At 47.8% G+C, this 18,136-nt stretch overlaps 1 protein-coding gene across 4 annotated transcripts in view; it reads right to left on the reverse strand.

Annotated features, from left to right (window-relative positions):
* oxr1a (oxidation resistance 1a) overlaps nucleotides 1-18,136 on the reverse strand; it is a 60,706-nt gene that overhangs the window by 10,271 nt on the left and 32,299 nt on the right. For all 4 annotated transcript variants that reach the window (XM_080540256.1, XM_080540254.1, XM_080540253.1 and 1 more), the window contains exons 3-8: nucleotides 14,090-14,197; nucleotides 12,187-12,300; nucleotides 4,799-4,951; nucleotides 4,107-4,291; nucleotides 2,231-2,913; nucleotides 582-747 (exon numbers count right to left, since the gene is read on the reverse strand). In XM_080540256.1, the coding sequence (XP_080396382.1) occupies nucleotides 582-747; nucleotides 2,231-2,913; nucleotides 4,107-4,291; nucleotides 4,799-4,951; nucleotides 12,187-12,300; nucleotides 14,090-14,197 (1,409 nt within the window). The remainder of the gene's footprint in view (nucleotides 1-581; nucleotides 748-2,230; nucleotides 2,914-4,106; nucleotides 4,292-4,798; nucleotides 4,952-12,186; nucleotides 12,301-14,089; nucleotides 14,198-18,136) is intronic.

Here is an 18,136-nt window from a genome sequence, read left to right on the forward strand (position 1 = left end):
TTCAGAATTAATTTATTAGATTAAGGCTGTTGGCACAATTTAGATTAACTCCCTTTAAAAACAAATTTCACGGCTTTTGTAGTAATTTTTGATGGCAGACTTGTTGGAAATAATGTTCCCTTGTGTTAGCTGTTCCTTGAAAGGACAGAATGATAATGTAATTATGAATACGGCTGACGTTGCAGAACTACGTCCCGGCGGACTAGAAATCTCAGTGGAAGTGGCACAGACCAGCGAGGCTTTTTGGCAGATTTCATTATGATTTATATATGATATACTGTACATTTCACTAAAAGGGCAAACACTCTAAGGACTCTCTCACTGAAACTGCTTGCGTGGGCAAAAATATGGGCAAAATACATTGAAATACTGCACAACATCTCTTGAACAATATCTCTTTCCGTGACCTGATCCACACAGGTAGAGGGGTGGATCAGTGAAGCAAACACTGTGTTTTGCCCAGCCAGGGTGAGTGTATGTCTGCTCTGCAGAATGAATGAATAAATTATACAGCTGTCAGGTACAGTAGCAGGCAGCAGACCTCAGATAGGCAGACCTGGACACTGCAGTGGGGGGCTCACCTCTCCTGCGGCACAGAGAACCAGTACTCATGCTTCTTGTCCCGCTGCCGCTGGGCGTACTGCTGCATGGACGCGCTGGCGTTGGACACAAACGTCTTCTTCATGGGCTTTCCCACCCGCAGACACAGGAACTTGTGAGACAGGTGCCTCCGCCTCTCCACGGACACTGCGGGTTGGACGTCAAACAGGAAATAAATAATTAATCTTAAAGCGTATCTAAGAATATAAATCTTACTGAATAAGTGATTACTTTCGAGCCAAAATATATTTTCAAATATTTACCCACAAGTACAGTATTTAATTTTAGCAAAAAATCCACCATCTTTATACTGTATATATTTTTCATTTGACACAGTAGTGCTTTGTGACCTAGATCTTTTCTACTGTTTACCAGCCATTACAACTGAACTGATATTCTGATGTTCAGGGAAACAGAGCAGATGACACAATTAAACTGAGCACAACATAATTGATAATGACACCACAAGATTTACGCCTGCTTCATGAATGGCACATTAAAAGGTTATCTCTGCTGGAGGCTTTCGAAAGTGATACTTTGTGACATAACACTGGTACCCTTTCATTGCCACGAACAGGAGCAAAGAAATGGTTAATCCACTTGGGCAACACAACTCAGTAGGTCGAAATTCAATTGCAGAATGCATTAATTAGGTGTGTAATTCGGTTTGTTTTTGAAGTGGGCTCTCGCTGGCGTCAGCCGTGGTACAGTAATGTGAGGAATAAAGACGAACCCTGCTGAGATACCCATGAATAACCGCGGCCGTTCTGGAAGCTCTCTGTGGGATAATAATTGCCAGAAGAAGACAAACCTCTCTCAATTGTAGGGAGTGATAGATGATGTGAACACGCACTGTGTGTGGAATGAAAGCCCTCGTGTGGCGGCAAATGACTGAGACAGACTCGCACCAGCATGAGAGATATTGTAGTATCTTAAATACAGTCGGACCACCGAGTCAATGTGTTATATACTGCTGTATATTAAGTACAGGCGGGTATTCAATGTTGACAGAAAAAGCCATTACGGCAAAAGAGAGAAGGTTGTAAAAATGTAAATAGTAAAACGGGTCTTTGACTGCTGTCTTGGAGGGGTTTTACCGCCGTTCTAATCACTGTTTTGTTCCCCCTCAGGCGTTAGTGGTGTCAGTATGTGGTTGTAGCGTTCAGGTGTTTGATTAGGGTTTTAGCTTATCGCGGCGTGGAGCGCATGTGGCACAGACCGGCAGATCAGTGCTAGATCAAAGCTCTATTTAAAGCCCCATAAAGCCAGCTCATTGCTGCAGGTGATAACAGTCGACGCAGATTTTTCACATTTTTCCATTTCCCTTTCCTCTTCCCGAGGCACGGAGCTGCAACACAGGGGTTATCAGGAGCACACAGCAGACAGAATGTTCGGGGAGCAACCAGAACAAACTTCACTGTGATCCTGGGAACTTCATAAGACTGGGGGATACACTGTGATAGTGTATCACAGAGATGCGGAAATGTCATACTTCATAGGGACTATACATCCCTTCAAAAACCATCTGCAGGTCTTCATGTTGAGTGCTCGAGTCAGGTCGAAAATGGGAGTCTACGTACGGTTTATGAACGCGGAAGGTAATGAGACCCTAGATGGGACGACAGTTTACCTTCTGCTGAGCCCTCTTCATCCTTCTGCGTGACATTCTCCCGTTGCTCCTTGGCTTGTTGCATAGTGTGACTCTTCCACATCTTCCTCAGCTCCTCCACGTCGGACTCTGAGTCCCGGGTCCTCTCTCTGTCCAGCCTGGGCCTGTCCCCTCCCTCCTGGCTGGAGGGCTCTGGGCCCCCGGCAGCTGAGCTCTGGGAGGCAGGGCGTGAGCCCGGGCCCTTGCTGGTGGGTGTGGTTGGTGCCTTCTCTACACTGTGCTGCTTGGACCCCATGGGGGACTGGGAATGGGACTGGCTCTGGCTCCGGGCAGTTTGGCTCTCTGGATTGTCCTCCGCTGCGGCGGGCTTCTCCTGGTCCTCCTCTGGCTGGCTGACGGAGCCGCGGGCGCTGCCGGGGGCCTCGGGGGTCGGAGTAGCAGCCTCCGACCGGGTGACGGTCTTGACCGACTCGGTGGAGGCACCCGAAGACTTGTCCAGTCGCAGGTCCTCGGAGGACGCCTGCTCCTCTCTGATGGGGGACAGCTCGGACTCGGTGAAGACGTCCTCGGACAGGGAGCCCTCTCCCAGCGTGCCGCGGGGGGCCGCGCCGCCGGCGCCACCGTCGTTTCCTGGGTCTCGCAGGCGCTGCTCCGCCTCCTTCTGCTGGGACGGCTCACGCACCGACGTCAGAGGCTCCAGGTCTCTGCAGAGAAAAGAAGGAAGTCAATAACAAGACGTTTGGTGTTTCAGGCAAGAGAGGACACTCGCAAGTGACCTCTGCTGTGTAACAAGAGCTGGGTTCACTTTACAACTGGGATGTGAAACCACATTAACGACAGTGTCCAGAATTCAGATTGGTTTTTGTGAACGAACAAGGGACACAATGAGAAAGAAAAATAAGAAAAAGACGGCGTGCAACCAAAACAATTTCCTGTACTGCGTACACACGTCACACTCGGCAGAAAAACCTGTTGTGGGATTTGAAATAAATCGGGATTCCCAGCTGTGTGTATGACACACACTGGTTGGCCCACTGACACTTGTTGTGTTCAGCTGTGTGCTCGCTCTTTCAGACAGAGCCCAGACCACAGCTGAGGAAACAGCTGGCCGTACACACACACACACACACACACACACACACACACACACACACACACACACACACACACACACACACACAATAACGATTAGCCATCACAATAGATGCTCCATAGGCAACACAAAGAGCACTGAACACACCACAGCCCAAATCCTTCTGCGCACTCACACACACTGTACAGCGCACATAAGGGCCATTTACAAGGGCACTGGTGGAAAGGGTCTGCAAAGATCAATAAAACTCTGGTAGATGTAATTATACTATCAATGTAACACGATTATCTTAATATGGGAAAACAGTTAATGTGTTGCAAATAAATACACACAGACAGACATCTGTGGGTGGCATAAAGGGATCTGGATGGGCTATTTCCTTATTACATAAAACAAATGGTTGAGCAATCCAAACGTAGGTGGGTGAATGCATACTTCATTAACCTTGGTATAATTGTAATTTTCATTGTTTGGCAGGCATTGCAAAAATAATTAAACTGTTGAATGGCTGCTGATGAAATCTCACTGAGCTGTGCTGGGGCGATATATACAGTGATTATAGTGGTTCTGGTGTGTGTGTGTGTGTGTGTGTGTGTGTGTGTGTGTGAGTGTGAGTGTGTGAGTGTGTGTGTGAGTGCACATGCATGTGTATGTCTGTGTGTGTCTGTGTGTGTGAGTGTGTAAGTGTGTGTGTGTGTGTGTGTGTGTGTGTGTGTGTGTGTGAGTGCACATGCATGTGTCTGTCTGTGTGTGTGTGTGTGTGTGTGTGTGTGTGTGTATGTGTGACACTGGCAGGGCTCTTACGGGGGCACGGCCTCTCTGATCTTGGGGTCTGTGATCTCCTTGTAAATGGCTGCAGACATGACCTCCTCCAGGGGACACATGATGCCGTACTCCTCACAGCCGTGCTCCTGGACCAGCGGGTCCATCCTGTGTGGGTCGAACATGATGTTGTTGGGCGTCACCAGCAACACGCCGCTGACAGCACCCTGAGACACAGAGAGAGAGAGAGAGGCAGATAGAGAGACATATAGCGAGACATATAGCAGACACGGTATTTAGCAATCATATTGTAGTATGGGTTTTTCTAAATGTAACAATAACCTAACTAGAACACTTCATATTACATCAGTTGTTAATGAGCTAATTATTTCTGCAGAGACCAATGAAAGAACCGGCATTTATGAGGAAGACATTTAAAAAGAGGGAGCGAGCTTGAAAAGCATAAACAAGAAACCACAAACATCCAAAGGCGAAGCGAACGATATCGACTACGCGCTCCTGACTCAACAGACCTCAGAGGTTAAAAAAGACACTTCAAAGCTTTAAGATTTAAGAGAGAGAGAAAAAAAAACGAATCGATGTCAGTTTCATCTTGTTCAACAGCACTGCTCTGAGGCGTTTAGAGGGGGCGGATGCTGTAGCCTGACTGTCTAGCCAGACACCGAGGGGGGGGGGGTAGGAGGCGACTGCTCTCCTGACTCTGCTCTGCTCACCTTGCCGTCTGTGATGTACTTGCAGTTGATTTTGAGGAACTTCTCGGTGAGGGCCTCTTCCTCCTCGGAGGTGGATGACACCACCCGGGAGTGGTGGCGGAGCGCCGAGAACACTGCGGCGTGAGCCTCCGGTCTGGGAGGGCCATCGGAATCCTAGTCCGGGCGCCATTTGTAATCCCAGGAGAGAACAGAGAAGGGATAGGAGGGGTCGCTTAGTTAACAGTGACAGTGCAGTGATATTAGGAACACAACAGATCCTTGCACTTAGCTAAAAGGTTTATCATCTAACGTTGTGATACAAAGAGGACATGGGATACGTCGTGTGATAAAGAGTAGATCCACAGCAGCTTTATCCCTTTCAAGTTCTAGTTCTCAAACAACAAAGAATGAAAAAGGATCAGTAATCATGCAAGATTGTTTCTCATCAACATCACATGCTTGAGCAGCATGTTGCATTGCGTTTGACTGGGTTAGATAATAAGCGATGATGAATGGAGAGGCGAAGCTCGGTTAAGTTGGCAAAATCAGCTGGAACAAGTTTATGTCTCTCACTATCAACCCAATTTGCCTGAGTCTCTAAATATAAAGCCGACAGTGGACAAATATCTTCTGCACCGCCACCCAATCAGAGCGTAAGCAGCATTGGGAAGGGAAAAAGCCTGCCTAATCAGTACACTAAATCAATGCACATTCTATGTCTGAGATTCATAATGGTAATTAGGTGCAACCTATCTATATAAAACTGAAGCATTAATAACTGCGCTACTTCACAACTCAACGCTTGATCGGCGTGATTTAAACAGAGTCCGACGTACAATAAATGCACATGAACAGGCTTACAGACAAACCCTTATTCCTTTGTAGATCACATTACATACACTCCATCAGATTGGGTTCATGCCTGTGTGTGTGGACTGACTGATAATCCTTACTGTACTGGAATGTAAACTGAGAGCTCACAGAGACAGAAACGTGGGACCTGAGAGTTACAGTATAATGCACACAAATACGAATGTGACAGTCTGTGTTGTGGATCATACGTGGATGATATGACCTCTTTTTTGTCGCGGACTCAACGCAGCTTAGCAGATGGGCCACGACAACAAAGAGTCTGTTTACTCAACAGAAACACAGTATTACTGTACTTATGACAAGCAGAGATTTGAAGCAGTGTTGTTGTGTCAGTTTCTCTTTAAACACTTGATCTTCAATCCTCCACAGATGGTGTGTCTGCTACCTGTAAGCATCATGTGTGGTGGGCCTGTGTTTTACAGGTGGCCCTGGTGCTGTGGTGGTGTGGTGGCACCTGTGTTGTACAGGTGGCCCTGGTGCTGTGGTGCTGTGGTGGGACCTGGGTTGTACAGGTGGCCCTGGTGCTGTGGTGGGGCCTGTGTTGTACAGGTGGCCCTGGTGCTGTGGTGGAGTGGTGGGCCTGTGTTGTACAGGTGGCCCTGGTGCTGTGGTGGAGTGGTGGGCCTGTGTTGTACAGGTGGCCCTTGTGCTGTGGTGGAGTGGTGGGGCCTGTGTTGTACAGGTGGCCCTGGTGCTGTGGTGGAGTGGTGGGCCTGTGTTGTACAGGTGGCCCTGGTGCTGTGGTGGTGTTGTGTGGTGGTGCTGTGGGACTGTTGCTCCAGACGGAGTGTTTTTCGGGTAGGTGTGAGAACAGGAACGGGAAGAAGAAGAAGGAGAAGGGCGCAGACTGAGACAGGAGAGAGTGGGCGCCCGGGGCCCGCGGGGCGTGAGACGCTGAGCCCACAGCTGTCTGCTGACCTCCTGACCCGCACTCCCACACCTCCCGTGTCTCTGTCTCCCTGAGAGCTGCACCGACAGCCCACAGCTATTGACCCCACACTCACACACACACAAACACAACCAGCTACCAGCTACCAGCCCAGAGACAGGCAACGAGTGTAGCTGAGGGGGTAGCAGCACAATATATTAAGGAAACCAAACCTCTCTGAAAAGGGAGACTGAAATGTAGGCTACTGTAACAGTAGTCGTGCTATGTAGACGGCTGGGATTGAAGGCAAACGTATTAGTGTGTGAGTGTGATAACAGTAATGCTGCACTCCCTTTTAACGTCCACAAAGCAAACTATTCATGTTAGAAATGAGAGCCGTTCAGTGCGGCTTTCATGGTCATAGTCATCCACTCCAGTTCAGTATCTACCGCCTAAGCCCCAACAATCCTCCCTTCATTGGCCAGAGAGAGTGGCTCGAAATGACTCATGCTTCAGTCCTTTCTGCTGCAGTCATTTTACAGCTAAATAACAAGAGGTGTTCTCACATAGCCTCTAAGGAAAACCCAGTTCTGCTGTCAGCGCTCAGCCCGTAACTGAGAAACACGTAGCCTGGTTGGAAATAAACAGTGGTAGTCAAAACATGTCCTCCTTTACACCCCGATATAGCCAACACCCTCGCATCTCCCCCTATCATCGCATTGGGCTAATTGCAGGAAGGGGGGGCGTCGCAGATCGCAGGAAGGGGGTGTTGTGTGGTGGGTCTAACACAATACTGTGAGTGAACCCCTCGAACGGTGGAACTGCCAAGCGTATGGGAAAGCGGGCCGTAAATAGCTCCTTAAACAGTGTTCCACTGTCTATCGCCATGGTGTTAGTCATATCCAGGCAGACGCTAATGGGTGTTTTTCCTCAGGTGTTTGGACAGTCGGTCGACACTCTGAGTGCAGTATCGGCTCCGTTCTGCTCCAGCTGGTTCTCTCGCTGTTCCAGTGCTGCAGAGATAACACGTTCCCATGTTCCCTGCCTTGGTTTCTAGTCTGCCTTGCTTTCGGTCAGAGCAGCTCCAACGGGTTATTAAAAGGGATTGAACACTGACTATAATCCACTGAGGGAGGCAGTCTCTAGGCTGTAGGATCAGAGCACATATTACGGCCAGACATTATCCACCCCTCAGCCCACTCCTAAGGCCTCCATGCTAAAGCCTTCACACCCACTGATAACCCTGATGCTCCACCATTCGTTCACAGCAATGGCAAATACCTCCTGTCGGCTATCTATAAGAGGCCTTATGAGGTCTATAGGGCATACATCAGAGTGAGAAAAGGGCTTAAAACGGGACAATTACGTCCATAGTGGACACAGTGCATGGGTTTTTGATCCCAAAGGCACACGGAAATCAATTAGGTTCGGAAGCGGTTGGAAGTTGACCCTGATTTATGATGCTACTCTATGTGTATATTGCATCCTTAGGCTGCTTTCTTGCACAAAACCACGCAGTCCTCCGTTATATGATCATGGTTTGTTTCGCGGCCCCCTCTCAGGCGTCTTGTATTGATTTAGGCAGACCTTCCGTTCGGTTGGAGTTGATCCAGGGCAAACTCCTCCTGGCTTCATGTTTGGTCCAAATTAACCTTCTCCACCCGGCATCTGCTTTCATTTACACAAGACAATGATGAAATTATTTCCAAACCACTGCAGAGTTTCAACATTCGTCTGTATCTTAGGAGCTGAACTCCCCTCTGTCGTGAGTGGGACAGACGGCACTAACACACAGGTCGGTCCTGAGGGAAGGCAGGCAGGCAGGGAGGGAGCAGGTGCCTGTTAATTGCTTCAAAGGGCGACAGTTGACTTTCAACCGTCCTCTTAATAAAAGGCTTAAGCATATTGATTACTAGGTGATTAGTCGACGTTAAAGGGGATTATATAGGACGCGTAGACAGCACTGTTTCATAACTGAGTGGCATAAGGGGAGAGAATGAATTGCCCTTGACGTAGCTCAATGTGAAACTAGTTTCTTCACAGATTCCTCATAGGTGTACTGTAAACAGTGCTAACCGAACTGTTTCAAATCATCTCTATAAAAAAACAAAAACAGAATGATTTTGAGGATATTATGAAAATGGGAATTAATAAACAGTTCAGCTCGTGTTACGAATTGCGGTTCTTCCTGTAATGCCCTGAACTTTCCTCCTTCTATGACCTTGCAGACATGATGCGCTGTAGGACATGAAAGGGAGGGAGAGAGAGAGAGAGAGGTTACAGCAGTGTGCCTACACACACATGAAGATTAAAGGTATGTTCAGCTGTGCTGCTCTGGGGGGTTATCACGGTGGAGATGGACAGTCATGGCGGGGATGAGAGCAGAAGTACTGAGGCACGGTGGGTCTAGGGCCACCTGCAGCTTATCTACGGTGGCTTTCAGGGAGCAGAGCACTACGGTAATCCAGCCTGGAGGAGACCTGGGCTGGGGCTGGAGCTGGAGCTTACTGGCTCTTACTGCAGTAGCAGACCAGTGGAGGGAAGAAAGCACAGTCAGGCCAAGCAGCAGGGAGATGAAGAGTCAATAACAGGCAGAGACATATGATATCCACTGATAAGGTCCACAGAGTCTTGGCTAAATGCTTTTATCAAAGTGATTTGAAAACCGTTTGCATGCTTTTTGATCGTGTTATCTCACTATAATAGCATTGAGCTAAGTGAAACTAATAGAAAGAGCATTGCATTTTAGTATGTGGATTCATTCTTTGACAATATTCTCATTATTATTGTTTTCATCTCCAATGTATAACAGTGTAGCACAATAATATGCTATAATAAATAAAAATCAACCCACAGCTCCCCCTTGTGGACAGATTCATGTTCTGCAACAACGAGCAGAAGCAAACACGAGAGGCTCAACATAAGACATGTCCAGCGAGCCCATACAAAATAAAAAATGCAGCACAAAAAAAACAATAAATAATCAATGAGCCACTGTCGGAAGTGAAATCACATCCTGTCCCTGACATAATGTAACGTTACTTCAGACATTACAGAGGCTAGGAGGAGGATGTTGGCAAGGTGCTGGAGGTGGAACACCTCAGCAGGATTACCTCAGCGCTAGTTGGCAGCGGCCCACGGGGGAGGTAATCAACACCGGTCCTGCTTTCTCCAGCCCTTATTCTGGACCGCCAGCGGAAACAAGGAACCGAGAACGCCGCCAGAACAGAGACGTCGGTCAGGGCAGTGAGCTTGGCTGGGCACAGCTAGAGTGAAGGGGAAGGGGGGGGGGGTTGGATGGGGTTGTCTGGAAGAGCCATTAAGGACAGGAGGGGACATGTCTTCCTACCCAGATGACACCTGAGCTGGCTGTGTCCAGATATCCTAATGACAGAGAGAAGAGGCGTAGCCATGCCTGCTAGATGTGCGCTTTGGGGTGCCAGGACCAGCTGACCGGCAGGCTGGCCGGGTCACGAGGGCTCTGGAAGGGTTTCAACACTCTTCTTATGCCCTCTCGACTGCCTGCTAAGAGCTGGCTTACATATGTACTGTGGACACTCTCGTTAGGGGCAGTGGCATTTACTTTTAAGTTTATACAGTTTCAACGTCTGCATTAATAACAGCGTAGCTAGATTTGACTGATTGATAGTTTGATAGAAAAAACAACAGCATTTGAGGACACATTAATATTAAGGGTATCAGGTGGTGTATTGCTCTATAGCAACAACCCTCCCAACACCACCTCTGGTCAGTAACACATTAGAACCTATAACTCTGTAATTAAAAGATGGTTGAGATGTAAAAAAAAAAGAAGAAAAAAAGGAAGAATTGTGTGGGTTATTAAGGTCCTTCCTCTAGCTTGTAAATCAAATCGCACCTGGATCCGGCTTTGCCCCCCCCCCCCTCCCCCCCCCACACACACACACTCAGTGAGGTAATTTTCTGCTGTCCTCGAAACCCATCTCTTCCCTGAAGTAATTGCCGTCTCTGTGGTGTGTCTGGGGGCGAATGAGCTTTGCTCATTAGTTGCTCCAAATATTAGACATAGCATCACTTTTAAAGGCTTAATTTTCTGCCATCACAGCCCCTCTCTCTGATCCTCCTCCGTCGAGAGCCAAGGAATATGCTCCTGTTCTTACAGCCGTGACCCAAATAGATAAGTGCTAAACGAACAGAGGCCTTTCTTTTGGCAGCGGAGGGAATTATGGGTCTGAGCGTTGCGTTTAAGCAGCTCGTTTGGCAAGCGGCGGCGGCGGCACCCATTTTCCCGATAAGATGACAAAAACGGACCCCGTCGCCATGGAGACCATGCATGCAGCGGGGAACAAACGGTCATATTTCTTTGGGGGGGGGTGGGGGGCGTAGGGTTCCTGCGGCCGTTTAACGATCGGCTGATTTGGTGCCGGGGTGGGGGGGGGACAAGGGTGACACAGGGAACAGGAGAGGGTGACGCTCCTGATCTGAGGACAGCAGCAGTCACAGTGAGCTGCTGGCAGGCCTCCATGAGAGAGGAGCAATCACAACGGGTCTCCTGCCTGACCAGACGCACTAGATGGGCCATACTTCCTCTCCTCCCCTCCCTCCTGGTCAGCCCGGGCCGACCACATGATCCCCTAGCATCTATTCTTAGCTCATCAGCTTCTTATTAGTCAATAAAACAGTACATTTAATATGAAACGAACGGTGCTTTTATTGGCGTCATGCTTACATAAATGTCTGGTTGTTATATAGTTCTAACAAGAACATGGACAGAACTCTGCCTAATTGACAGAACAAAGGGCTATTCTATTACAGGTGGAACAGAGCTCATACATCATGACTGTGTATGACAGCTAAACAATAGGGGGGGGGATTATGGATTCATCCTATTCCTACAACATAATCCATTCTTTATTGCATGCCCTGTCCTTAACTGTATCCTACATGTTTCCATAGGATTTATGTAGACTTAACAACAAAGTGATCAGTGGATCGACTTGACATGAGGTGTGAACAGAGAGTGTGTGTCTCTCTGTGAAGAAGAAGAAGACGAAGAAGAAGAAGAAGAAGAAGAAGAAGAAGAAGAAGAAGAAGAAGAAGAAGCACGCACAGCACACTCCTAAGGGGAATAGGGTCAGCCCCCGCCCCGAGCGCCCCCGAGCAGGGTCAGCCCCCGCCCCCGCCCCCGCCCCGAGCAGCCAGAGGGTCAGGGTTAAGGTAGGATACCTTAGATATGATGCCAGAAACCCTCCAGTTACCAGCTTACACCCGGCTCCCTCCTGGGGTTTGGGATCAAAACAGTGAACTTCCGAATGTTGGCCGGCCTCTCTAAAATCTAGGCTACCTGCCGTCCCGTGTGGGTGTGTGTGTGTGTGTATGAGAGACACAGAGAGAGAGATTGTGTGTGTGTGTATGTGTGTGTATGAGAGAGAGAGAGAGAGAGAGAGAGAGAGAGAGAGAGAGAGAGAGAGAGAGAGAGAGAGAGAGAGAGAGAGATTGTGTGTGTGTGTGTGTGTGTGAGAGAGAGAGAGAGAGAGAGATTGTGTGTGTGTGTGTATGTGTGAGAGAGAGAGAGAGAGAGAGAGAGAGAGAGAGAGAGAGAGAGAGAGATTGTGTGTGTGTGTGCATGCAGCCACATGACTGTGGGTGGAGGTGTAGAGCAGAGGCATGGTGGGGGTTGTCAACGTACCGTAACCTTCTCTAAGTCAGCTTCTGAGGAGGTGGGAGACAGGGGGCTGATGGGACTGAGGGAGGGAGAGCTTCCCACACTGGATATGTGCTCAGGATCAGGAACGTACAAAACCTGCAAACACAATCCATGTCTCTATTTACACAGGCCTGGCCATTGTGCAAACACACACATGCTGTAGCATTTGCACACGCATGCACACACACACACACACACACACACACACACACACACACACACACACACACACACACACACACACACACACAGGCACGTACATGCTCATACAAATGCAACATTTTTGACAGCAGGTGTTTGTTGATTCATGATTTATGACAACCATAAAAAGAGCAAAGTACAAACATCAATAGTCCTAAAATCCTCAGATCCTGTAACTAAACACCTGATGTTTTTATAGTTGACAATGAATGCACACATGGTGCCTTTATCGTGTGTGTGTGTGTGTGTGTGTGTATGTCTGTTATTCATCACACAGTGCATTTGGGTGTTCCGTATGTGCGGTGTGGTGGGTCGGTGTTGAAGGGTCCAGAGATCCAGAGATCCCAGTCCCCCTAAGGGAAAGGCTGTGGCGGCTGTGGCGCAGGAGGTAGAGCCGCCGTCTAAGCGATCGCAAGGTTGGCAGATCGGTGATTCGAGCCCCGGCTGGCCACATGTTGAAGTGTCCTTGGGCAAGACACTGAACCCCAAATTGCTCCCAGTGAGCGGGCCGGCGCCTTGCCGCCATTGGTGTGTGAATGTGTGTGTGAATGGGTGAATTAGAGGCCGTTGTAAAGCGCTTTGGATAAAGGCGCTATATAAGTGCAGTCCATTGCAGTCCAAAGGGATAAGCTGGGGGCCAGGGGGTGGAGGTGGTGAGGGGAAGTGGGGTCTGAGCTGAACTGTCGGGACTAGCTGAAGTGGTGCGTCGCTGGGCTTATGTAAAACAGATCCAACCACTGACAGGACAGGAGTTGGGAGTCCTTGTCTCTGTGATAACACCAGTACTTCTGGTGTTTGGTCATGGTCACATGGACCCAGTGGAGAGCACTTCAAAAGTCTCATGCGTCATGGTGGGTGCTGGCCTGTCAATAGGATTCAGTGGAGGATGGTCGAGGCAGAAAGCGGAGGAAGGGGCTCATTGTAACACATGTTGTGTTTGATACCGTTCCTCGTTCCGTTCCATACCTTACAATGAGCCCCCTCCCCCTCCTCTTATTTCTACCTCCACCAGCCTCCTCTGAGAGCATGACAGATCGACTGGCATGACTCTTCATTTGAGTGGCTTTCAGGAGAGACCAAACTTTCTCTACATAAGAGCGGTTTAAGGGTCCACTTAAGCAAAGGAGGGAGACAATGAGGCGCCTCGAGTGTTCGGTAGCGCTCTCTCTCTGAATAAATATAGACCGTCGGTTTTGAATAGGGGCGGTGGTCTCTGGAGGAGTCTCGACACCTCACTCTCCATGACAGAAGGTGTATTAACGGCTTCCAACAGATAACAACATGCACTACTTAAGGCGTAAGGATGGATGGCGGCGGTTTAGTGTAGAGTAGAGATAGAATTAGAGATGAGAGGAGAGTGAGTGAACGTGTCGGTCGCTGTGCGAACGAATTCAGTGAGAGAGAGAGAGGGAGAGAGAGAGAGTGAGAGAGCGAGAGGGAGTAGAGATGAGAGAGAGAGACAGAGAGAGAGTGAGAGAGAGAGAGAGAGTAGAGATGAGAGAGAGAGAGTAGAGATGAGAGAGAGACAGAGAGAGAGAGTAGAGATGAGAGAGAGAGAGAGAGAGTAGAGATATATGAGAGAGAGAGAGAGAGAGAGAGAGAGAGAGAGGGAGAGAGAGAGAGTGGCACGTGTTGTTCAATGAGACACCAAGGAGGATGTGTGCACACAGACAGGCGTTCCCACCTGACCAGGGACCACCGCTCTGGAGAACAGCTTGTTGAGCTGCACCAGTTCGTTGGGCGTGGTGTCAAACTTGAGCGCAATGTTGTTCAGCGTGTCCCGCGTTTCCACCTGGACCAGAGAAACAGAGAAACACAGAATATCACACTCTACTCCTCCTGGGGCTTGTCCAGGCTTAGTCAGACACAATAAGAGAACATGACATCTCTGTCCTCAGAAAAGGAAATCGACTTCGTGCATTTTCAACTCACGTGGGCTGTTGGGTTGCTATCACAAAAAAAGCACTGTGGAGTGTTCGGATGCATCTATGTGAATGTCAATGGGAGCTTTGTGTTGTCTTGTGACTATTTTTTTCACCTACGCACGTGGCTTTATCAATAGTACATTGTTTGAAAGTATCTCCGGACGAGGTATACGTACTATTCCACACTCAGAGGGTGTAGAGTTGTAGCTAAATTGAAGGGCTGTGGGCTGACATTGTGTCAGAGCCTCTGTAAGGACATTCCTGTACCCAGCTGTATGCTTTAAGGGACAGGTACCCTCCATTCCAAACTAAGCTACAGTGTCATGTGCCTGATCTGGTCAAAACGTGGCTTCTGCTCACCAAATAATGATGACAGGAATGTTGGATCCAATTTTCTTCAGTTTTTTTTTTTTTGTATGTGTACACGGCTGCTAAATTGGTCGTTTCGTTCAGCAACATTTCTACGATATCATCAATCTAATTACTCAACCAGCCTACTCAACCTGCTGCGTGTCTCCAAGTAACGCTTTAATGAACCTGTCTCAATCTTTTTTTCTAATCATTTGCATCAGTTAAATACAGCAGAGAAGCTATACCTTTATCTCACACAACCACCAGTCATAACCATAATTACCTGCTACTTCAGTGTTGTCTTACCTACATGCATTTATTTAGATCATTTCATACCTTTTTGTTTCCTCTCTGTAAATGTTATTATTTCAGTAGCCTATTGTAGGGAACTTTGGGTCGCTGGCATTGGATGATATTCAATCAAAGACATGCATTTACATTTTTACCATTTAGCAGACGCTTTTATCCAAAGCGACTTACAATTAGATTACAGGAACAGTCTCCCTGGAGTAAATTAGGGCTAATTGGTGGCATTCCCCAGGTGGGATTTGAATTCATGACCTTATGATCACCAGTCCAACTCACTATCCACTAGGCCACCACTACCCCATGCTACTAACCCACTACCCCATGCTACTAAGCCACTAGCCCATGCTACTAACCCACTACCCCATGATACTAACCCACTAGCCCATGCTACTAACCCACTAGCCCATGCTACTAACCCACTACCCCATGGGACTACCCCATGCTACTAACCCATACCCCATGGTACTAACCCACTACCCCATGGGACTACCCCATGCTACTAACCCACTACCCCATGGGACTACCCCATGCTACTAACCCTCTACCCCATGGGACTACCCCATGCTACTAACCCTCTACCCCATGCTACTAACCCTCTACCCCATGCTACTAACCCTCTACCCCATGGGACTACCCCATGCTACTAACCCTCTACCCCATGGGACTACCCCATGCATGGTTTGACGAGACCAGAGGCAATCCATGTATGCAACATTGGTCATTACATTTTTTAGGCAATATAGCTTACCGAATTTAGTAATGCGTACACATTATACATTATACACCTACAACATAAACCTACTTTGGCCTACTTCCACATATTTATAGAGGATGTGCTGGTGGCATGAGGGATTATCCCCGACAGGTGAGAACTGCGGCCCATTATGATCAAATAAGTGTGGATTTTCGCCTATTAGTAGTGATTGAACGTGGAACGTCAAAAGGTGTTTGAACTCCCCATGACAAGTCCACTGACTGCCCTACCTATATTGGTGCTAAGTTTGTGTTAGCCAGGGCCTGGTGTTGCTAGTCTTGCACAGTGCTCTTTAACGGAAGCAAATGGGAGCCCCTTGTGTGTGTCAGAAGGAACCCATGGGGGTGACTGAGGAAACAGACGGTGCGTACAAAGCGGGGCTGTCTCAGAGCTGTATAATTAGGGATAATAGTGTGTGTGTGTTTTAGTGGAACAGCCATGGGACTCGCTCAGTCAACTCCACGTCGTTGAAAGTCAACAACTCAGCAATAACATAGAGGAGCGTCAGCTCTGCCAAACTCCTCCTGAGATGACAGCTTCTCTCCAGGTGCACAGACAAGAAAGACACACAGACACACACACAGACACAGACACACAGACACACACGCGCACACACACGCACACACACACACACACACATACACACACACACACACACACAGACACAGACACAGACACAGACACAGACACAGACACAGACACAGACACACACACACACACACACACACACACACACACACACACACACACACACGAGAGTCATAGGCAGCGATTACACACAGCAGTTTGTATGAGTCAGGAGAATTTGAACACTTAATAGAGCAGGATTCATGGTGGTGGTACAGTCAAATGACACCAACTGAATGGTTCAAATGCTCCATTTTTCAAATGCCACTACACACATAGGAGATAGAGGGGCACACATACAGATGCTCAGATTTAGCAATCTCTTCAGGTGTCTGCAGTGCAAAACATTGTTGAAAATGACCTACATTAGTATAAACAAACAAAATACAAGGACCCACATTTTTTTTTTCAAATGCAACCTCTCAAAGTGCCTCTCTCCTTGCAAACTCCAGCGCAAACTATAGTACAGTAGTGTGAGATATTTCTAGGATATTATATCATAGAAATGATATGACACTGACCTCAGAACCTTTTCTGCCACACAATCAGATCCCTGTACTCTGGCTCCATAGTGGCCCCCTAACCCCTTCAAAGCCCCTCAGAGACTGGCTCATCCTGTGCTGTTGTTGTCAGGGTGACAAGCCTAGTCTGGGTAGGATGCCTACTAGGCTGGGCCTCCCCCCATGGGACAGTACTAATCTAGCCTGAGGTGAGTCATACCACCGAGCCATGGTGGAGCTGAGTCAGGACGCAGCACACACTGGGCCTTTGTGGATCATGTGACCAGAGTCAGACCAGACAAAACTCTGCACCCTACAGTTGGTACTCTAGCCTATACATGTAGTTATTACTAGGGCTTTTAAGAGTTGAAAATGTCCACCACCGCAGTGCAGTACTCCACAGCACAATGACCAAAACACTTTATTACCACTATGGACTGAATCAATACAGAAAAATCGGTATATCAACAGATTAAAAAAAAAAAAGTCTGTAATTGACAGAAGTCTGTAACTGACACAAGTCTGTAAATGACAAGCAAGGATGTTAAAGGCTGTATCCTAAAGAACTTCTCACTTTAGCAAACTGTCAATGACATACCGCAGATGGGCTTGTGTAACTGACACCCTCAAGGACTATTGTGATTGATTTGTAGCTTAAACAGATTTATAAAGGATCGGGTATTGCTTTATCTAGACAGTGCTAGCAGCACATCATGATTAATATCCTGTCTTTGAGTACGGACAGCGACGTGTAGGTGACACTGCGCAATGACACCTCACCACCACAGCATTTTATAGCCTGGTCATAAACAACACAACTTTCAAAGAAATGAACCAGACATTACGACTCCTGCATCTCGAAATGTAGTAAAACTGTCACATCTCAACAACATTTATAACTTAGCTCAGAACTGTTTTGTCCTTGTTGAACTGCCATTACTTTGCATGATATTGAATGAAAGTCACTTGAGACAGCAGAAAGTTTTGCTATTTTGGGGCTGTTGGGAACCGTAGCAGTCAATATTCCCCACAGCTTCTACCTACACTAACGTTGCCCTTTCATCCAAGCTAGTTGAGCACACTTCATTGATTCTCCCAGAGCACCATTAGCTAACATCTCATCCATGGACTCTTTACTGTTAGCTCTCTGGCTAGCGCTGCATTTCAGCACTAATACAACATGCTTCAACACTTCCCTATAGGACATTTATAAACAAGAGTTATAAACATAAGATTACTACCGGTATTGATGTATTTTGTTGGCG

Source organism: Nansenia antarctica (genome assembly GCF_963989245.1).
Source record: "Nansenia antarctica genome assembly, chromosome: 10".
In the NCBI taxonomy this organism is placed as follows: Eukaryota; Metazoa; Chordata; class Actinopteri; order Argentiniformes; family Microstomatidae; genus Nansenia; species Nansenia antarctica.